This window comes from Equus asinus, chromosome 15 (assembly GCF_041296235.1).
Source record: "Equus asinus isolate D_3611 breed Donkey chromosome 15, EquAss-T2T_v2, whole genome shotgun sequence".
In the NCBI taxonomy this organism is placed as follows: Eukaryota; Metazoa; Chordata; class Mammalia; order Perissodactyla; family Equidae; genus Equus; species Equus asinus.
The window spans coordinates 45,366,921-45,389,057 of record NC_091804.1 but is presented as its reverse complement, the minus strand read 5'-3'; the positions used below and the strand labels follow the sequence as shown (position 1 = coordinate 45,389,057).

General features: G+C 57.5%; 1 protein-coding gene across 2 annotated transcripts in view; it reads left to right on the top strand.

The window, feature by feature from the left end:
- The window catches only part of PMEPA1 (prostate transmembrane protein, androgen induced 1), a 58,233-nt gene that overhangs the window by 21,243 nt on the left and 14,853 nt on the right, over positions 1–22,137 (top strand). The window contains exon 1 of one of the 2 annotated variants that reach the window (XM_070486181.1): positions 6,527–11,327. The exons of the other annotated variant lie outside the window; for it this stretch is intronic. Coding sequence (XP_070342282.1) covers positions 11,291–11,327 — 37 coding nt within the window. The 5' untranslated portion in view covers positions 6,527–11,290. Of the gene's footprint in view, positions 1–6,526; positions 11,328–22,137 lie in introns of those variants that run through there. 2 annotated transcript variants of the gene reach the window in all.

The window sequence follows — 22,137 nt, the reverse complement described above, 5'->3', positions numbered from 1 at the left end:
GAGCATGGGCAGAGGCCCAGAGTGAGAGACAGGGCTCGGCCCGGCCCAGGACTTGTTCCTGTAATGTAGCCAGTCGTTAGTGAATGGCCCGTTCCCACCATAAGGCCCCTCTCAGCTCTGCTGTGCGGGGCAGAAGCCACCAAAATTGGGGCAGCATGTGGCGTTCACACAGGCCACGGGACATGCTAGCCCAGCCTCGGGGAAGGAGAAGCAGGAGTTTCATCTCAAGGGTGAAGACTTCCTGCTGAGGCCAGGGAAAGTGGGCAGCGAAGTGCGACTGGCCCTTCGAAGCCCCCGAGTGGCTGAGCTGGTGGGTTAAAAGGGGGAGCCGCTACCAACAGAGCCTCAAGGACGGGGTCTGGTCCTGCCGGGGCCTAGAGGAGTTTGGAGCTGACCTGGGGTACTGGGGAGCCTTGCAAGGGTTTAGAGCAGAGGAGGTAACGGTGCAGGTGATGCCCATCTCTGGCCACCGCGTGGAGAGTGGGCTGGAGTCGGAGAGCAGTGAGGGGCAGGCCTGCTGTCATCCAGGCTGCCAGTCATAGCGCGGGACCAGGTGGAAGGGAAGGGTGGTCCAAGATTATGGTGAAGACCGGGGTTGCAGAGTAACCTTGACTGCCCGACCTGACCCCATGGTGCTCGCAGCTGAGACAGGAGACGGAGCCTGGGGCGGGTCAGGGACAGAGGCCGTCCTGGTGCCTGATGAGCACCACTTGATTTCCATCCGTGGACAGAGAACTCATGATGCAGGGAGAGCAGCTTCTGCCTGGGAGCCCTCGGGGAGGCCCTGTGGTTTGAGATGAGTTTGGGAAAGCAGATCAGGATGGAGAGAGGCTGGCAGAATCGGGGCCAAGAGAGGCTCGACACTGGATGTTTGTGATGCTCCCGGAAGCCCACCCTCGTCTGTTGCCATCCCCCTGTCCCAGTCCTGTCCTGCAGGATTTCTCATATTTCCTCCGGGTATCCCATTGTTTCCTTTCAGGTCAAAGGCTCCCCAGGACTACGTTTGGGGAAGAGCTGGCAGAAAACATTTCATTTGTTTGATGGGCAGAGGCTTCCTGGGTCGCTGGGGAGAGGGAGGTCCTAGCCTGGGCTCTGAGAGAGTGTAGTCATTGATTAGTGATGTCTGCCTTGGTTACCAGTTTAGTAGCAGCAGGTGTGTGTAGAAGGAAATGGCAAGTACAGGAACTAACTGGGTTCTGCCTGGTCCTGGCTGGGTCACCTGGGCAAATCACATCCGCTCAGTCCTTGGGATCCGGCTGTTAAATGGCAGTGCTGACTCTGCTGGCTCTGGCTCCCGCGTCCCATCACCCCAGGGCCCCAGAGCCCCAGCCCCCAGGCGCAGGAGACGTGAGGGGCTCCCGTTTCCCATCGCTCCGGTTGAACCCCTTGACGAGAAAACCCTGTTCTCAGTCCACTGTCGTGGCGGGAGACGTCTTCAGAACCTCCCATCCGTCTGGGTGAAACCAGAGGTTCTGCCCACAGACATGGCTGCGGGAGGAGTCTTCTCGAGTCTCGGTCCTCTGCCGCGTAGCCCGTAGCCCCACTTTACTGGCGCAGTTTGGAGTCACTGTCAGCACCAGCTGGGGAAGGTCTCTGAGGGCTTATGTCATGGGCCTGGCCACATCCGCAGTGGACTGGTGTAGACAGCGTTTGTCGGTGGATCCTAATCCCACAGCATTTGTTTCTGAAGTGTTGGTGTGTGTCCAGCCCAGAGCTCGGTCTTCACGTGTGGGCGAGCGGGCACCCTCCTCCCAGGGGGCCACTGGGGCCTGGAGAGGGGGTGGGGCCTGCAGTGGCGGGTCACACGGGGCACTTAACCCTCACAACAGCCCTTCAGGGCAGGTGGCTGGGACCCTGGTTCACAGTTGGGGAAACTGAGGCCCCGAGAGGTGCCTTGCCTTGGGCCATGCAGCCTGAAAGGCGTGGAGCCGGAGTTTGATCTGTGTCTGTCTGGCTCCAGCTTCTGGACTCCGCATTTGAGGGAAGAAGGGATGGAGGGACCGAGGAAGGAAGGACAGTCGAGTCTCGGAGCTCGAAGCTGCCTCGGCCTCCGACAGAGGGGGCGTCCAGGGCACTGTCCTGTGGCCAGCACGTGTGGCTGGCGGAGAAGGCGCCGAGGCTGGTGGAAAGAATGACCCCTCATTGGGCACCTTTCTTTCTTGCTCCAGAAGTTGGCCATCCCGAACGGAATAGACCAGAGCCCCCGCTGTGGGGGACCTGGCCCTGTGGGGCCTTCCCCAGGTCGTGACCTGGCGAAGGGTCTGCAGGCGCCCTGTGCTGGGGCTCTCGCACTCTTGGGTGTGGTTCTTCCTCCCTCTGACCTGGCCTGGCTGAGTAGAGGTCATCCCTGGTTTAGGGGGCTTTGGGGTCACTGAGTGTGCCCCGGGATGCACCCCTGAGGCCAGCCCACCCCCAACACTGTCCTTTCCTGGCCAGGGCCCCTCCTGCAGAATGCTGAATCCTCTTCCATCTACTCCCAGGGCCCCCGAGGCGGGGAGATGAGCCATCAGCCCCCCATGCATCTTAATTTAACCCTTTCCGCTGCCCCCATTTTGTGGACAGCGCTACCCCGAAGCGGCCCGTCCTGGGTGTCGGGAGCATTTCAGCAGGCCGCTTCTCAGGATGAGAAGAGCGAGAATTATCTGCCGGCCGGCCCCGCACAGCGCTATTTTAAGAGCAACCTGGAGCGCAGCCCAGTCGGAGATGATGTGTTTTCTCTCTCCGGAGCAGCCGGCCCCCTGACAGCCCCCGCCCGCGCCGTCCACCGGCAGACCCCAGACCAGACCGATAACTTAGCATTTTCATTTAAGTCCATCTGACAAATCGTTTTAGACGGAGAAAGCAATGCCGCATCTTTAAATGGCTACTTTGTCAGCGCGTCGCCGGGCGCTGTAAAAAGTCCTTTGTTATCTGTGTCTAGACAGCACGCCAGCGGGATATTTGGTCTGCGTGAGGGAGAGAGATCTGACAAGGTTGAATTCATTTACCGGCTTATTTAAAGCAGAATTTCAAAACACTTGCTCATAAACTGTTTCGGCCCAGACTCCCCCAGCCTCCCCCGAGCCCACACTGGCTTTTCTTGTTCTTGTAATTTTTCGCCTGTTCGTGCAGTTCGCGCGGGCTGCAGCCGGGTGCCCTGGCGAGGAGACGGTGAGGGGCGGGGGTGACTGCGGCTCACAGCGTTTTTCTTTCTTTAATTGTCCTCTTTATGACTGTCTAGACGTCCTGCAGATGTACGATCTCGGGGGAACGGCTTTTCCCTCTGGTTACAGGACCCTGAGTGGGGAGGTTGCAGATGCCACCCCCTCCCCCGCAGACCGCCCTCCCCCCTTCCCCAAACTGCTCCTCAGCGGTTCCTCCCTCCCTGAATTAAGGCGCTTCGCCTCCTGGCAGCCTCTTTGTGTTTATAACACATTTACTTGACTGTGCTAATTTTATACCATCACCGAAAAAAAGGGAGAAAGTGACATTCCAGGTTTTATCCTCTGAAGGATGGGCAGAGGCCCCCTCCATCCCCTCCCCACTTTTTATCACTCTTTTGCATTCTTTTTTTTTTTCTTTTTGGTGGCACACACGGACTCATAAAACGCCAGAGGTTGGCTTTTTAAGGATAAAAATATCAGGGCAACTTGAATGGGTCGGAGGTTTGAGGTGTTCGAGATAGATGCGTTAATTAACCTCGTTGCCATAGCGACTAGGTGAATGTTGCCAGAGTGAAAAGGGGGCAAGCTGTGGGGGTGGGGGGTCCTCTGGCCTCCCAGCCACCGATTGCCATCCTGGCAGGAACTGATCTGCAAGTGGGCCTTGTCCTGCTGGCCACCAGGAAGGTGGGCCAGTCTGCTTTCTCCCGACCCCGTACTGTGAGGGGTCGTCTTCCAACCTCTCTGCCCCTCGAGGCAGCCACAGAGCCCGGGGACTTAAGGCATCGAGTTGCGGGACAGTCCAGCTCCAGATTAAGGCCGAGAGGGAAGCGGATGCCAGAGCTCCGCTTTGGGTGGGGGCTGTGGATGGAGAGAGAGCTTGGCCTGCCTCCCTGCCCCCCACCCAGCCAGGCCCCTCCCCCTGAAAACTATTGTCGTCACTGTTGACCCAGCTACAAAGCCATAAATTTCCACCCTCAGCCCCACAGTCATCAATCTGCCCTCTGGGTTTTACATGGTAGGGGGCACAAAAGGTGGGGAGGGGGACTTGGGGTGGGCGTCCGACCAGATGTCTCCTGGGATGCCTGCACTGCATCTCATTCCTGCCAGACCAAGCAAATCCGGGTGTCGGTCTGCCCTCTCGGGGGTGGGGATGGGATGTTTCATCCGCAGGAGACTGCCAGAGAAAGTATGTCTCCACACTCCGGCTTCTTGGCCTGGTCCTTTCATTTCTCGCCCCGACAGCTGAAACCTACAGGCAGGAGTGGTCTGTTGCGCTGCGGCTCCCGTTGTGCTGGGCACGGGTTATGACCGGCTTCGTGCGGCAGCCACACGGTGACCCGCGGCCCAGGAGTGCCATGCTTCCCCCTTCATCATTTTAGCCTGAAACCCTGTGATGCTCTTCTCCATGGAAGAGAGAAGTAGGCTGAGTCTGTAGTTTTTTGAGTTCTCTGGTCAGTGAGGTCTCTCCCTGCTCCCCAATGACCGTAATGTCCATTTTTAAGGAGAAAAACCCAAAATGAAGTATTTTGAGGGTAAGGGTCCTTTTTTCAAAAAAGCGAGAGACCAAACCAGCATCTCCAACTTGGTGATGCACGCAGACACGCCGCTGGCCCGGCTCCGTCTACGATGTTCCTGAGCGGGGATGGCCCTTGAGAAGGATGGGTTGTTAAATATCGGATCCTCAGGCTGGCAGACGTGTCTGCGCTGTAATTGGGTCTGTCTTGGAGTAATTAAAGGCAAATGATTGTATTAACCCGGTCACCAAGCCGGCATGGCACAGAGAAGCGCGTGGCACCAGGATTGATGTTTCCCTCCAAAAAATTGGCCTTTCTCAGCACATCAAAAACACGCTGTTGGCTTCAGTTTTTGGGGGCTTTTTTCCCTGCATTTTTGATAATTGCTCATCTTTCTCCCGGTCTTCGATTTCTCTTTTTAAAGAGCAGCAGGGGATCCCCGTCCCCTCTGACATGAGCAGCTTCGGGTCGCGCAGGGAGGGGTGAGCTGTGAAAGCCGAGCTTGAGGGTGTGCGTGGTGCCGACGCCAGAGAGCCTGCAGCTTGGGAGAGAAGATGGAAAAAAGTCTGCTTTTTAAAGCTCAAATCTGGGAGGCCTGGCCTTTTTTTTCTTCTCTGAATAGTTGGAGAAGTGGTGTCTCGGCGCGGCCTCAGTGGCTGCCTTATTTAGGAGGCGAATCGCTGTTCATTTGTCAGGCAAAACAGATGTGGCGGGGAGACAACATCTATTTTCATAATTCGACACAAATCTGGTGAGCCGCCTTCCTTTTCAGTGGGGCCTGCTCATGCAGAAAGCCCGACTCCCCGGCAGCGTTTCCCAGAAATATTTATAGCTCGTCCATTGAACTTTCCTTCCTCCAGGAGGACCTGCTTTCTGCTGGTGACTGGAAGCACGGGCTCTTGGGGGCAGTGGGCACTGCTGCAGCAATTAGAAAGAAATTTGTTTCCAGTGGAGACGTGGGGTTCCCAGCTGGTCAGAGGAGTTGTGCCTCACCCCATCCGTGGGTCTTCTCATCTTCCCAGCGTGTGGGCTGTGAGGTCAGGGGCCCTGCTTCCCCATCACTGTTAGCTCCTTGTTGTCAGCAGGGGCAGCTGGAGGCTGGACTTGGCGGGGGGTCGCTCTGGGCAAGCACATTGCACCCCGACACTCCAGGAAGACCCGAGACCTGGGCCCCTAGTCAGTGGGGAGTTTGTGCTCAGGTTTGCAAGGGAATTGGAGGGGGTCATGTCCCCATTTTGTGGATGACAACACCAAGGCTCAGAGAAACAGCCTGCCTGAGGTCTGTGGCCGACAGACGTGGAGCTGGCCACCTGGCTTTGAGGTGGGGTTGAGGTCCTGTTCAGATGCTCCGAGCCCAGCTGCACAGCTGCAGCCTTCACTGCCCAGTAACCTCCAGCCCGGTGTAGCCAGGTCTGTCTAAATGTGCAGGTTCTGTCGGGAAGAGGGCGGGCTCCAGCATGTGGGGAATTGGCCATCCCCTGTTCATCCAGCCAGTAGTTGAGCTCCTGCCGTGGGCCACTGAGGGAGCTAGAGGTGGGTGGTTATGGAGGACACCTGTGGACCTGTGCCTGCCCCCATGGAGCCGAGACTCTGGGGGCGCGCAGGCAGTGGACGTAGCTTCAGATACTGGGGGTGCCAGGGAGGGGCTCAAACAGGGTCATGTGACTGTACCTGGAGGTGGTTGTGGTGGACGGTGCGGGGGTTCAGGCAGACCTCTCGGAGGGGCTGACAGTGTGCCCAGACTTGAGGGGTGAGATGGAGCCAGCGATGGGAAGATCAAGGGCAGAGGACCTGGGGGAGGGGGAGAAATTCAGGGGGTGGGGTCTGCTGGCTGTGGCACCTGGAGGAGGGGCTGACTGCATTCTAGGAAGTTTCTGATCCACTGGGAGAGCCACAAATGGTCCAGTTTGGGGAAACTGGCTGCAGGGCCTATGGAAGTCGCTCCATACTATTTCTTATAACCGTATGGGAATGTACAGTTATCTCAGAATAAAAAGTGCTGTAAAATGTGAAAGGTCTGGGCGGGCCCCTTCCCTTCTCATCGCTAGGACTGCTCTGGTGCAGATCCTTTGCTGTCCTTATATCATTGGCGCTCAGGAAGAGAAAGCTCCAGATAGCTTCTCTCATTTTCACCTGCAAATGGTAGGATCTGAGACTGGGGCCTCAGGGAAGCTTGCACGCTGCCCCTTGTTGCCCTGGCAGGAAGGAGGCCCCTGCCAGGGTCAGGGTGCCCTCCAGGTCTCAGGCAGCAGCTGGTTTGGAGGGCCTAGTGGGTCCCAGTGAGGCTGGGGTTTCTTGTTACCACCAGAGATGGGAAGCAAACACATCTCCCCCAGGGCAGACATCGCTAACGCATCCCAGCACGCTTTGCTGTGGGCCTGGACACAGCCTCAGCTTCTGTCTCTGGTAGAACCTCGGGGGCATGGGTGGGGGCACCCAGGCCCAGGGCTTGTGGGAAGCCGTGGTTCAGCTGGAGAACTGGGAGTGGAGAGAGCCATGCAGCATCCCCCAGCCGGTCAGAGGGCCCAGCTTTGCATGGCTGCCACTCTCTGTGCAGACGAATGGAGCCTCTGGCTTCTTAGAGCGGCCAAGTGCATTTGGGTCCAAGGGCGCACGGACAGTGACTGCCCCTTACACAAAGGGTAAGCTGGGAGTTGTCCCAAAGCCCAGCCTTCCTGCGGGCTGACAGTCCCGATTCAGACCCTCCAGTGGCTGGTCTTCCGCTCCTTCCCCCAGAGAGGGGCCTGTGAACAATGCTCCCGTGCACGCGGGGGCTGCTCCCCCTCGCTTCACTCACTCATTTACTCACTTCATAGACATTTGTTAAGCACCTACTGTGTGTCTGGCACAGGCCGTGCGTCTGTGATCAGAGTACCAGCAGCAGCTCCGACCTTCAGAAATATATAATGCAAGTGTTAAAAGAGCAAGCTCGTTTCCCTAATTTGCCTGCTTTCAAATCAAACTTTTAGCCTAGGTGGTAGTTTATTATCCTTTAAACCAGCCCCCTGTGACTTAAGTCTTGGCAGCTGTCTTCGTGTCGGGGCCTCATTAGGAGTCTGGCCGCCCGGCTGGCGTTGACCGAGCAGCCTGTCCGGTCTGGGCGCTGTGCATCGCCTGCTGCCTGGGGTCTTAGCCAGTCCGGAGTTTCTAAACCTCGGCACCAGTGGCGTTTGACGGTCATGCTTCCCTGTGGGGGCGTCCTGTGCACCGTGGGAAGTTCGCAGCATGCCTGGCCACCCCCCACGAGATGCCAGTACCACCACCTCCCCGTTGGGATAACCACAAATGTGTCCAGACGTTGCCAGCTGTCCCCTGGTGGGCAGAATCGTCGCTCGTAAGAACCTGCGTTAACCCTGAGAGCCTGCCCTTGAGGTGGCTGCAAGTGGCAGGCCGGCGATCTCTTCATCTGTCAGATGCAGGTGATGCCAGGACTTACCACGTGGCTGGTGGGGAGCCTTGAGTGGCAGAATGCGCTTAAAGCTCTTGCACAGCTCGGCTGAGCCCTAGTAGCTGAAACTCTCCCCACTGGTGTGTCTGATCGGCGCAAGTCCTTCCTGCATTCCCATCCGACCAAGGTTCCTGGGGCTTGCGGTGAGCGTGAGCCGCTCCACGCCACGTGCTAGACCCACCTCGTAGAGACGAGCAGGGTCATGGCCCTTACCCTCTGGGGTGGTGCGTTGCACTGACCCCGACCAGGTGCGCCAGTGCAGGCAGCTAGTATTTAAGGGACTAGGAGGCTGGCACTGGGGAGCTCTTTGGCTCTGAGCAACTCCCTTCCCCTCTCTGGTCCATCCTTTTTGCATCTGACCCATATTGAGGGCTTCCAAGCCGCTGCCTCCCCCAGAGACCCAGCATCTACCAGGCTTGCATTCTTCCCAGGCTCCTTCACGACCCCAGTCGCTTCAGGGATCTCAGCCACTCGAGGTGCCAAGTGCCCGCCCCCTTCCTCTGCCGTCTGCCAAGATCACTTTAAATATTAGTCTCCAGCCTTTGCTTTCAGTACATCTGGGGCTTCAGTGTAAGAGTTTGTTTAACAAGTGGTCCCTGCACTGGACGAATGAGAGCCTGACGGAGATCAGTGATCCGCAGCCGGGCGCTTGTGATAAATACCGAATCCTGCAGGTCCCAGACCCCCAGCTGCGAGATGCCCATCAGCCTGTTGGACGTGGCGTGTGGGGCTCGGTGCTGTGTGGAAGGGGGTTCCACAGCAATTCCCACATGTGGCCTTGTTTGGAAAGCCACGTTGGAGAGTGATAACCTGAATTATTTTCAAACTCACATTTTCTGTGCTGTCTCTGCTCACATACATGCACACCACTGCCCCCAGGAGTGTGTACCACACAGGTATGTGTGCCAGGCTCCAAAGCAGATAACTCGTCACACCCTCGTTCCGTGTCCCACAGGCATCAATCTTCTTTCTTGCTCTTGAATGTGACAAACTTTTCTGCCTCAGGGCATTTGCATTGGCCGCTCCTTCGGCCAGGAACTACCTCCCCCAGCTTTCCTCATCTTCCAGGTCTCGGCTTAAAGGCCACCTTCTCAGAGAGGCCGTCCCTGACTCCCCAACCAAGGAACCTCCCTCCCGAGCACCCCACTCCTCACCCCCGTAGTATCTTCCCACACCGATAGCTCCTGCTGCTGCTTAGTGTATTTACTAGCTCAGTGTTGGTCCCCCGCAGTTGGCTTGAGCCCTGTGGGGGCAGACAGCTCCTGAGCTAGCACAGGGCAGGTGTGGACCCCCAGAGGTGGAGGACGGGCACTTCAGCTTGGTTTCGGTGTCCTGAGAAGATGGCTGAGCTGTATTCAAGAGGAGGACACTCAACGAAGATGCCCTTGTCCTTCAAAGATCCCGGCAGCCCCTGACTGTTCTGCCTGCGGTGGCCACGGGCAGCGGAGTTTGCGCTCACCTTATCATTGGTGATACGTCGGTGCTTTCCAGTGACGCTTTGCCTTGGGAGTACAGTGCCACTTTGATAGGTTGTATTGGGGACACTGATTGTACTGGGATACAATACTTCACAGCAGGGGAACCCGGGCTGCCCCCCGCCCCCTGGGAAGAAGTGGGAGGTTCTTTGCTCCTTGCCATGGGGAAGCCGATAGGAGCCAGTGCTCAGAGGTGACTTAAAGTCTTTCTCCATTTCTAAATTTTAAACGGCATGTTTAGAATTTAATCTTCAAACCTGGGAGCCAGACCTGCAAGTTGAAAGATGACAGCCGAGAGATGGTTTCATTTGGCTGGCTGCGCAGCCAGATGGCAGGTGCTGTGAGCGGGAGACGGGAGGAGGCTGGGGAGGCGAAGCGGCTTCTGTTTCAGCTCTTACCCTCCCCCTACGGTAAGCACCCCCAGCGCCAGGCCTGGGCCAGGCCCCGGGGATCGCTTGAGGCTGCTGGTGTTGCCCTCCGCCAGGGAGATGCCAGGGCCCGAGACACGGGGCCCCTGGACTCTGCACTTTTTCTTTAAACTTTTCATTGCGCCATCATTGTAGATTCGCGTGCAGATGTGAGAGAGAATACAGAGAGAGCTCTTGTACTCCCTGCCCGGCAATGACATCCTACACGGCTGCGGCACAGAGGCCACAGCCAGCAGGCCCACAAGTGGTGCAATCCCTCGATGCTCAGGTTCCCCAGTCCATGCCCTCATCGGAGGGAGTGTGTGTGCACGTGTGTGCCTGTGTGTGCATAGGGTTAGTTCCGCGCAGTTTGATCACGTGTGGCTTCGTGTGACCCCCCACCCCAGTCTAGACACAAAACAGTCCCATCGGTCTATGCTTTCACGGCGACACCCACCTCCCACCCACTCCCTCCCTAACTCCTGGCAACCAGTAATCTGTTCGTCTCTGTAATTTTGTCGTTTTGAGAATGTTACATAAATGGAATCATAGAGTATGCAGTCTTTTGAGAGTGGCTTTTTTCACTCGGCGTCGTTCTCTGAGGACCCATCCAGGTTGGCGTGTGCACCCGCAGATCCTTCCTGCTGCGAGCGGAGTTCCGTGACATGGATGTGCCACAGCCAGTTCACCCACGCGCCTGCCGCCGGGCCTTGGGGCCGCTTCCGGGCGGGCTGGTGTGGAGGGCCTTGAGGTGGGCATTCACGCTCACGCTTCTGAGTGAATGTCACGCTTCATTCCCCTGGGGTCGGAGCCCAGGCTGTGGTTGCTGGGTCGCGTGGTAGTTGCACGTTCAGTTTAGCGGAAGATCCTCACTTTTCTCCAACACCCGAGCATCCTCTGGCTTCTGGGAGAGGTGTGAGTCCCGGCCAGTGGACCTTGGACATGAATTCCTTCCTCCTTCAAATGTTAATTGAGGGCAGCGTATTGTGCTGGGCACTTAGTCAGCCACCAGGGGAACAAGGTAAACAAGGGCCTGCTCGGGGCTTTCCTGCTGGGGAGGTGAAAGCAGCCCGAGCGGGCAAGCTGACTGAGAAAGATGGTAGTTCCTCATAGTTGCCAACACTTAGGTGCTTTCCTCCCTGTGGGGCGCTTGCCGGGCACTTTACAATCCTCACACAGGCCGACCACGGGGCTGTTGTTTGCCCCACCGTGCAGATAAAGACACAGAGGCACAGAGAGCCAGAAGGGGACAGAGCCAGGGTAACCAGGCTCCTAACTGGGCACTGCACTGCTCCTCGTGGCCATGACAGGCCGTCAGGAGACACAGGGTGAGGGGAGAGGTGAGTGCATGTGGGAGGGGGCAACTAGAGGCCCCTGAAAGGCCATGCAAAGATCCTAGGACAAAACTGCATGTGCTAAGGTCCTGGGGTGCGAACAGGCAAACACCCTGTGTGGCTGGAGTGTGGTGAGCAAGGGAGGGAGGCGGGAGGTGCAGGCATGAGGCTGAGCATGAGTCACTGATTCAACGGATGTTTTTAGAGTTGCTCTGGCTGCTGGGTGCCGAGCAGACGGGGGCGGGGGGGCAGTGTGCCATGGAGGAAGCAGGGAGATGGGGGAGGGCACGTAGCAAACCTTTGGCTCTTGAGGGATGACCCCCACGTCCCTCCCAGCCTCTCAGCCTGGAGTGGTACCACCCCGCCCAGCCCCCCGCAGGGTCCCCGAGTCAGTGATCAGCTCCATCTGGAACACAGCGTGGGGTGACGTCTCCTCATGGCTGAACCTGCCTCTGAGCCGCTCTCCCTGGCTCTGCCCTGCGAGGGCAGGAGAGAGGACCCAGGCCAGGCGCCGCCTTGACCGTGTGCACCCACCTTAGGGTCCCCTGTAGGTCTGTCTCCTGATGGATTCCTCTGGTTCCTCGATTTTTTTTGCCGTTTCTCTCCTCTCTCCCACCAGTTATCATATAAATTGAATTTGCCTGCTCCGTATCAGCTGCTCCAGATGATTAATAAAGGTGCGCTGGTGTCCTCGTACCCCTCAGGCCGTGCCTGGTCTGGCGAGGCCGCCTGCTGTTTAACCAACGATGGCCACCTTTATTATGTCCTTGCTGTGTACCAGCTAGTGCTGGGGGAGCGAGTACACAGCCACGAGTTCAGTTAACCCTCAGCCATCCTGGGAGGTTTTACTGCCATTGATCCATGCTTTATGATGGGGACACTTAACACAAGGGGGCTAAGGAGCCACCCAAGGCCACACGCCCAGGAAGCAGCAGTGTCTGGATTAGAATCCAGAGCCGGGCTGCTTGCCTCCCCCAGCTTTGCCGTGTCCCCCTCTCAGAGCAAAGGTGCCTCCATGAGCTGCTGCTGCCCTCGGAGAACAGTTGGTCAGAACCTTGGTCTTTCCAGCATCTAGGATTGTCTGTCCCGGAAGATAGTATTTCACAAGGAAGTGACACCAAGGGCTGGGGCGGCCTGGCCCGTCGGGCGGGGCTGGAGCCCGGGAGGACGGAACTGCCCTCTGGGAGCAAGAGGAAGAAAAAGAAAGAGGAAGAGACTCCTGCGAGTCAGCAGATTAGACCCTAGACAGACACACGGGAGACACCCAGACAGACAGACACCCTGAGAGAGCGGGGCACAGACAATCAAAGACGGGAGACAGACACACAGACGCCCGCGGCAGATGCTGGGGCCCTCGGAGAGGCAGACAGACATTCGTTCTCCCGTGAGGACGTCGCCCCCCAACCTGAGCTCCCAGCCCCCGCCCCCTATGGCCAGGCGGCCCGCTCAGGGGCCGACTGTCAGCGTGTCCAGCACTCTTTCCTAGAACCGTCCCCAGAAAACTGGAAAACCGCCTCGCAGTAGGAATGCCTCCTCCGGGGCCGGGGCTCCGCCTCGGACCCGAGTCCCGCAGAAGGTCTGAGCCACATCGTAGCACTTGTGTCACGAGGAGGCCACCTTCCAGCCCTGTCTGGCCTGCGATGGGCTCGGGCCTGAGCACCTGCTGCTCCTCCTGGGGATGAGAGGAGGGGCAGAGCAGGAGGGACTCTGTCACTCCAGCTGTCAGGGCCGCCAGGCGGTGTCGGCTTGTGGTTGTGGCTTTGTGTAGAGTTTCTTATCTGCTCTGTGGCGAGAGCGGTGATTAGGACACCAGGCTTCGGCGTCCCGGCCTGTGCGAGCACGGGCACGTAGTCTCCCCTCTCCGAGCCTCGGATTCCCCGTCCCTGACGTGGGGGCCCCTGGGCCTGGGACGCTCCTGGAGAGCAGCTGAGAAAGCTCAGACGCCTGAAACCTCCGACTGGGGCAGGAGACGCGGAGAGCGCGGGCTGTGCCTGCCGTACCTTCGTGGTTGTGCGAATGGTGGGAGATTTCAGACCACCGATCGTCTGTCCCGGAAATGAATCCAGCCAGGTTTCTGGGGTCACAGATTTGAATCCTGCCAGAGGGGAGGACAAATCACAGTGGGATTTAAAGTGCCTCGGCTCCCGGGGTCCGGCCGCGAATCCCCGGCCCTGGCACAGGGCCCGGCACTCAGTAGGACCACAGTAAATACGTGCTGCTTGAAAAAGTGGCTGGGGCTGGAGTGTCCCTGAGGGTCATTGCAGACACAGAGGAGACTGTCTCATGGAAATGAAATCAGAGCCCCGGCATCGTGCCCGGAGACTGAGGACAGGCTGCTGGCTGTCCGTCTGTCCCGAAGGAGTGCGTGTGTGTCCTGCCTCCACAGCTCGCAGCCGGTTTCCTGCGTCCAACTCCGTCTGTCCACGGTGTGGGGGCGCTCAGGCTGCCCTAACGGGCAGGGGCTTAGACCACAGGCATCTCTGTCCCCACAGTTCTGGAGGCTGGGGGTCCACGGTCGAAGTGCCCGCAGATTGTCTGGAAGGGCTCCCTTCCTGGCTTGGAGATGCCCGCCTTCTCACTGCGTCCTCACGTGGCCCATCCTAGGTGTGCGCAGAGGGAAAAATCGAGCTCTGTGGGGTCTCTTCCTGCAAGATCACGAACCCTGTAGGATCAGGGCCCCACCCTTATGACCTCATGTAACCTGATTGCTTCCTTAGAGGCCTCGTCTCCAGATGCAGCCACGCTCCAATGGGGTTTTGACATGTGGGTTCTGGGGGGACGCAGATGTTCAGTCCCTAATCCGCGGTCCCCTTTCCTTCTGATCCAAGTGGAGGATTCAGGAGGGCAGATGAGAACTGCCACCCTGCAAATTGTTCCCTTGCACCAACCCCCGTGGCAGCCGCCACTCGTAGGGTTTCCTGTGAGCCCGGCACTGTGGGAGCCATCTTCCCACAAAATTCTCACTTTGGTCCATGAGGGAGGTCCTTTCTGGCCATGGGGTCTGAAGGTGGGGAAGGGAGCCTGGAGTAGTGCATGACACCTCCAGGTCTGCACCTCGAGCCCCTACCCTGCTCTGGAGGTAAGGGGCTCCTCGCTGCTTGGCTGACCATTTATTAACCACTGCTAGTTTCTTTGTCGCCTGAGTACTGTGGTGGGCTGGACACCAGTGAGAGGCCAGTAAAGGGGACACTCTCTTCCTTGGAGCTGGGATCCCTGATGGTGATGGCCTGGGCTGGCACCGTGGTAGGATGTAAAAGTTGCTCTGGGGCAGCCAGGGGTAGGCTTTGAGGGATGAAGAGGAGTCTACCAGTTAGAGACTGGCAGAAGGGCTTCTGCCGGCCAGGCTTGTACTGGCTGTGAGGAAGCTGCAGGACAAGGAGACAGCATCCTGACCAAGTGGCCAGATTAGCAGTGCAAACAAGAAGACAGACGGGGGAAGGCTCTGTCTGACACATACCTTTTCTTGGAAGTCGTAGCAGATATCCTGCATGGTATTTACAAAATGAACCAGCAGTTCTGTGGGAGAGCTTAAAACTGCCAGAGAAAGCTGGAGGAGGAAGTGGCCGCAGGGGCTGGGGCAGAAGCAGGCCCCCGAGGTCTGGCAGTGGGAGGAGAGAGGGCGTGCCGGCCGGTGGACCAGCCTGGGCAGAGGCTCAGTGTAAGGGAAGCAGAGATTCTGCTCACAGCGCAGCCAGGATGCCGGCGGGCCGAGAGGCACGTGTGGTCCATCAGGAGGCGATTGGCAATGGAGGCAGGAGGCTGGGGTGGGCCAAGCAGGTGGCCTTGGTCGGTGACAGCTGGTGTTCATCGCCCACTTCATCTGCGTGACTTGAGGTGTCTGCCTCTGCTCCTCCAGATGAGGAAACTGAGGCACAGAGAATGAAATAACTTCCTCATGTCATGTCTGGCCACTGATCTGGAGTTTGGATCCAGGCTGACCGGCTCCAGGTCTCCTGCTCGCCACTGACTGCCCCGCCCCCCAAGTGTTCACTGACTCGGATTCAATGTGGGGGCGCCCATCCAGGCCCTCACACCTTCTCCGGCCTCTCCTGACGTCTGGGCTTGGCCATTAGTCCACCTCCTGCCTCTGCCATGGGTGAGGCTAACAATAGAGGGGCCCCTCTCGGTCCTGAAAGGCAGGGCCGCACCAGGGTCAGCACTGAGATCCCTCCAGCCGTGCCCGTCCTGGCCAGGCAACCCTCTGAGGCCCTCCAGCACACGGCCTCATCGAAAGAGGAGCTGTGTTGTGGCGCCCGATTCAGAGCGGAGCTGTGTGTCCCAGAGGCTTGGAAACGGAGCCCCGATTCACGGCCCTCTCCTGGCGCAGCCATCCGGGCTCCTTTCGGGAGCACCAGGAGCTTGAGGGTTGGTAACTGAGAGAAACGTCTGCTGGTTTCCGGTACGCGCTCGGTGCCTCATGAGTGGCGGGGGCAGGCACGTTCGGAAACTCACACGAGCACACGTGCCTGGGTCTTTCCAGTCTGTTAATTAAGAGCTTTTAGGGGTCGGCCCCGTGGCCGAGTGGTTAAGTGCGTGCACTCTGCTTTGGCAGCCCAGGGTTCGGATCCTGGGCACAGACATGGCACCGCTCATTAGGCCACATTGAGGTGGCGTCCCACATGCTGCAACTAGAAGGACCCACAACTAAAAATATACAACTATGTACTGGGGGGATTTAGGGAGAAAAAAAAGCAGGAAAAAAAAAGATTGGCAACAGCTGTTAGCTCAGGTGCCCATCTTTAAAAAAAAGTTTTTAAATTAAAATGATGAATGCTTGTTATAAAAATGTGAGCACTACAGAAATAAAGAGTAAAAGGTACAGTCTTTCTCTTCCAGAAGTAGCCATCATTAACGATTTGGTTTTTATCCTCATTTTTGCTGTGAAAATGGGTCCATATGGTATATCCTGTTCCAGTTTCGTTATTTCTGCTCAACAGCAGATACTAACATCCATCCGTCGTCAGACCTGCAGACCGGTGGTGCTCAGCGGGGGACACCTCTGCTCCCCAGGGGACAGCGTCTGAAGACAGTGTGGTTGTCACGACTTGGGGGTTGAAGGTGCTGCTGGCACCCAGTGGGTGGAGGCCAGGGATGCTGCTAAAGAGCCTGTGATGCCCAGGACGCCCCCGCCGCAGAGGGGACCCAGCAGTGTCAGTAGTCCCGAGGGTGAGAAACCCTGCTGTAGATTTCGGCCTCTTTTCAGAGGCCCCGTTGTCCTCCACAGTGTGACGAACCAGGTTTGTGTAGTGGGATTGAGATGGTCTGTGGTTGTTCACTTTTTTAAAAACCCTGTAGTGGTATCCTTAGACATCCATGCTTTTCGGCCCTTCTGTGAATTTTTCTGTTGGATAGGATCCTGGAAGTTAAAATTGCTGGGTTGAAAGGGAGCGTGCATCTTTAATTTTGATAGGTACTGCCAAAATGCCCTCCAAGAAGATTACGGCCGTCAACTCCAGCGCCGCAGACAGACTCCCTCGCCCCCCGCTTGTCCCCTCCTCTCCTCAGCGAACAAAACGCATCTGATTTATTTTAAATGACTTTCCGTGGTACCTCCAACGTGTCCACTGATGGAAACGGCTCTCTCCGCAAATTCACTCCGTTCTGCCAATAACTCCCAAACGCTGATTGATATTTTGCTGACAGTGGGTGTTTAAAGATATTTGATGTCGGTGACAATAGAAAGAAAAAAATCCTATTAGTTCTTTCCATTTGGATAATAGCAGAAACGATAAAAGGCGAGCTTTGTCTTTCGAACTGAAGGAGTGCTTCATCACGAGGTTCTAGAACAATCAGACAGGCCCTTGGGTGTCCCTGGAGCTCTCGTCTCACCGTCCGGCTCCCACACGCGCTCTCAGGCCCGGCTCTCACCTATCGCGCACCTGCGGGCCCTCCGAGGCCACCTCCCAAAAGATGACCTCAGGGTGCGTGGGGTGAAGCCCCAGAGAGGATGCGGCTCCAAGCGCTTCTGCCACTTGGGTCTCAGAAGGCGGTTCACCTGTAACCCCGCAAGCCAGGACAAGGTACCAGTTGAAAGGATTTGTGAGTTAACGATTCGTCAGCAAAATCCTTTAAACCTGGCCCTGTATTTATTGTCTCAGTAGTGCACCTTGACTCTGTATGGTCCCTGCACTTCCGGATGCTTCTGCCTCCGCTGGGACAGACCAGAAGACAGCCTCCTCTGCCTGGCTCTGCGGGGGACTACAGGGCTGAGTCCTGATGCCCATCCCGAGACGCTCTTGAGGAGGGGAGGAGACAGTAAGGGTTCAGTGGGTGATGCCCATGTGCTCGAGAGGGGGAGGGCCAGGCCCAGCAGAGAGGTGCGTGTGCACACATGTGCGCAGCTGTGTGTGCATGTGTGTGTGTGCACCCCGTGGGGAGTATGGGAGGGAGAGTCAGCCGGGGAGAAAAGGCTGGAAGTGGCCTCCAGGCAGAGACCATGGCATGAGCTTGGAGAATCTTCTGTCGTCCTGTTTGCTCCACAGCAACACGCAGGCCAAGGACGCCCTCCTCTCTGGAGTGGCCGTCAGTCCAGCCCTGTGTGGGAGAGACAGGGAGCCCCTGCCTCGCCGGGCAAGCTGCAGGCGAGGGGAGGGCAGCCCCAGGGCGTGATGCCTTCCTGCCACCTAGTGTCACCGTGGGCTCCTCTGCCAGGGGCACCTGGAGGGGTGGTCAGACCCCTCCCTGCCCTCTGAGGGCGACCCCACCTCAGTGTCTCATCTCCCAGAGGAGCTTGACCCAAATCCCCGAGAAGTGCTGCTGCCAGACACGGGCTGACAACACCTCTGCTGGGACACCACCTGGGAGGCTCGTGATGGGGCCAGCTGCCTGTTTTGGATGCTGACAGATGCTTCTTATGTCCTTTTTTTTCTCGTTTACTGTAAGTGAAATGATGTGTGCTCGGACATGCTGAGCACTCAGAAATGTGTGTTAGGTGGAGGGTCGTCCCCCGTGGGCCCTCCCCAGGGTCGCCATGACTGGTGGGTCCGTGTGTTTCCTGCAGATAGTCACCCATAGACGGGGTATGTATGTAAGGTGCACTGTTAGTTTAAAATAGACACATTTGCTGATTCTTAAACAAAAACAGGCTCATCTTATTCAGTGGTTTCTCCTGTCTGTTTGGGGCTCTTTTCCTGTCAGTGCACACAGGTCTGCTGGCTGTGCCTTCCTGGGCTGAGGCAGCCCCTTTGGGGGATGCTGAAGTGGTCCCCAGTATTTTGCCCTCTCGTGCAGACCTGCATTGGGCCTTCTTGACGCTTAACCTGTGCACACGAGAAAAAAGGTGACCGTTTATGCAACGTATTTACTGTCCATCTGCCCCAGGGACGGTGCTGTCTAGGTGCTGGGGACACAGATAGTAAGCAAAGAGTTGCCCCTGGTGACCCTGGCGTTCTAGTAGGGAGAGGCAGGAAGTGAACAGTTAGCCAGGACACAGCATTCCGGATTGGTGCTCCAGAGAAAGACGAAGCAGGCACAGAGCCTGGGTCCTGGGGTTTGGGGCAGAGCACTGTTTCAGACAGCGAGAGGAAGTGATATTGGAACAGAGACCCAGAAGGTAAGGAAGGGAAGCAAGCATGTGGATGTGGGGGGAAGATCCTTCTAGGCAGAAAGAAGGGCATGTGCAAAGGCCCTGAGGTGGGGCTGTGCTTGGTCCTTTTACAGAACATGCGGTCAGAGCAGAGTGAGCGAAAGGGAGTCCCAGGAGAAATACACATGGAGATAAATGCCCAGAGGTTGACCTGCCTGGTCTAGGGTTCACCCTTGAAGGTTCTGAGATTGCCATTTCACTCCACAGAGGTGCTGCCAGGTGATGCTGTCCACAAGCTATGGCGCTGGCCAAGGGGAGCCACTCTGGGGGGCCTTCTCCAGCCGCTGTGGATTTGCAGGGCCCCGGCCCAGCTCTGTGTGGGGTGAGGGGACAGGTGTGGCCCAGGACCTGGAGTTCTTGGTTCCAGGGTTTCCCTCCTGGAACTGCTGGCTCCAGATCAACCCATGGGTTCTTACCCCACCACGTGAAGTGGGAACTGGGCCGTCCCTCCATTGCCTAAGGTCACAGTAAGTGGCAAAGCTGGGATTCAAACCCAGGTACCTCGGGGGCAAAGGCAAACCTCATGTTCCTAACCTGCACCCTAAATGCCGCCATGAGCAGTGGCACAGGGCGCCTCGGGCCCTGCTGCATGGCCTGGTCCTCACCCCTCAGGAGCCAGTGGGTGGCTTGCTTCCTCCCGGCACTGATGACACGGGACAGTATCTCAGGGTCGTGCTCAAGTCCCAGTGCCCGACTTGGCACGGTGTCAGCACTGGGAAGGTGGCGCAGTCTGTTTTCAAAAATGAGCAAAGTGGCCTGGACTTGCTCCCCACCTCCCAAACCTCACGAGAAAGACAGATCCATCTCTTTACCTAGAAACAGGCTTACCCTGAGAAATAAATGTGCCGTCGGGGGCTTTTGAAATGGCACCAGGAGCGATCAGAAAGTTATTCCTTTGACGTCTGGTTCAATTTTATTTGAAATTCTCGGGGGGAAAGGAGCTGGGTCCCCATTCACGTGCACTGGGGGTGGGGCGGGGGGAGGGCAGGACCTCAAGTGGCAGGAACCCCAGGCAGGCCGGGCTCCAGGGCTCCGCGGAATGACAATGAGGCCCACCCCGGCCCGTCTCATCCAGGCAGGCCTAACAAGATTAGATTTTCATAAATTTCAGACAGCACCAATTCCTAATTCCTCAGTGTGCGGCCAGGAGGCCAGACAGGCTGCCTGCACGGGCTGCTTGTTAACCAGGAAGCACACCGGCTGCCCCTGCGCCGGGAGCAGACACGGGGGGAGGGCTGGGCGGCGAGGGGGTCGTCTGGTCTGGAAACCTCCTGTGGGCTGGCAGGAACCAGGTGGACTCTGGCCCAGCTCTCCAGCTGAGGAGGGAGAAAGGAGCTCCAGCACCGCGCCAGCGCGCTGGTTATTAACCGAAACCTCAGGGACAGTCGTGGCCGCTTCCAGTACCTGGGGCTGGGCGCGCTCTTCACAGACAACCCATTCCATACCAGCCCCCTCCCCACTTACAGCTGGAAGCAGCCGAACCCGGGTTGGAACCAAGCCTCTGGCTCTACGCTTAGGTTGGGATCATGGCTCCATCACCAAGAACCAGGGGCCGTAAACTTGGATGCGAAAGAATCGCATCTTTGCCTTAACTAACCCGAGCGAGCGGAACACGGGCTCCAAACCACAGCGGCATCAGCGGCACCTGTGATGTGGCCACCAGTGGAAACCACAGACTTCAGATCACATTGAAATCTGCCAGGTCGCGTTTAATGCACTGATATCCCAGAGTCACAAAGGTAATCCTGTCGGTTCTCCCCACATCACAAATCTGGTTGAGAGTTTGATAATTATTTTGATATAATTGGCTTCCTCTTTAAGCCACAGTTTTATTTAATCTTTATTTTATTTTAAAAACCTTATTCTGAGAGAGCATCTTGGCTTCCCCAGCTTCCAGGGGGAAGTAAAGCGCCTCAGCCTGGAAGCCGCAGATGCAGGCCTGCTCTCTGACTCGGCTCCTCGCGTGTGGTGGGGCCGGTGCTGCAAGGTGGGGGTGGTTGTGGGAATTAAGAGCAGGAGATCCTGTCCTGGCCAGGCCCTTGGCACTCAGGGCAGGGCAGAGGAGATGGCAGCTGTTGGAATCTTTATGCCATGTGGTAGGCAGTGCCCAAAGCTCTACAAATGCCCAGCACGAGGTTGCCTCCCGACCGTCCTGTGACAGAGGCGGGGAGGAGGGTACCACTGGCCCCAAGGGCTGGCTGCATGGACCACGTGGTGGGTGATGCTCCAGGCAGCCCCGATCCAGCCTGCAACCAGTCCCACTCACAGGAACCCACCCTGTTTCTGACATTCTGGGGCCGTGGTCCTCAGGACCCTTGGGTGTGGGCAGTCGGCCTAACCCAGCCCTGAAAGCTGGGGCATGGGGGTCAGGGTCCTTGTGCTGTGTGGCCTTTGGCCAGTCATATCACCTCACAGCCTCAGTTTCCTCATCTGTGAAGTGGGGGGATCACGTTCGAATCCACTTCCCAGAGTGACTCACGGTGAGGATTCAGTGAGATGAGGCTCGTGGGGACTCGGACCGTGCCTGGCGTTTAGGGGGCATGGCGTGCTGCCCCTCTCTCTTGTGTCTGGGAAAGGAGCAGAGACGTGTGCACACATCCCAAAGGGACCGCGTCTTTCCAGAGGAGGAGACAAAGGAGGGTCAGGTCACTCCAGCGAGGTGCATAGACCTGTTAATGTGAAATTATTCACGAGGAAAGGGGATGCTAAATTAAATTAGAGTGACCCTACTGTGCTTGTGGAAGGTGGGCTTGCTCACCCCGAGAGCCCGCCGCCTCGTGCCCACCCAAGGGGGAAATTACGAGGAAGACTAGCGAGCCACTCCCCCACCCTCCCCGCGGCGGGCATACTTGATGCTAGGAACAAAATGAGGGAAATTCAAGGTTTCTTTCCCAAAGGCTCCTGTTCTCGTAGCTGGGTCCTCGGAGCAAGGACCAGTCCCAGTAAATCCCTGATGGCCTTGGGTGCAGCCGCCACCCTGGGTGACCTTTTTGGACTGACCTTTTGCCAAACTCCCAGCCCTGGGGCGGAGGCCAGTAGTACACGCCGGGCCAAGGGACAGCTCGGCCCACCTCAGCCTCTCCAAGGCTTCGGCATGGATTTGGGGGTGCTTTTTGTCCCCAAAGGGGTGTTGGGAATTGTGACAATGGTGATGGTGGAACCGCCGCTGTTTCTGTCCCATTCTGAGCTCCTTACATCTGTTATTTCATCTCCACACCCGCCAGGTGGTAC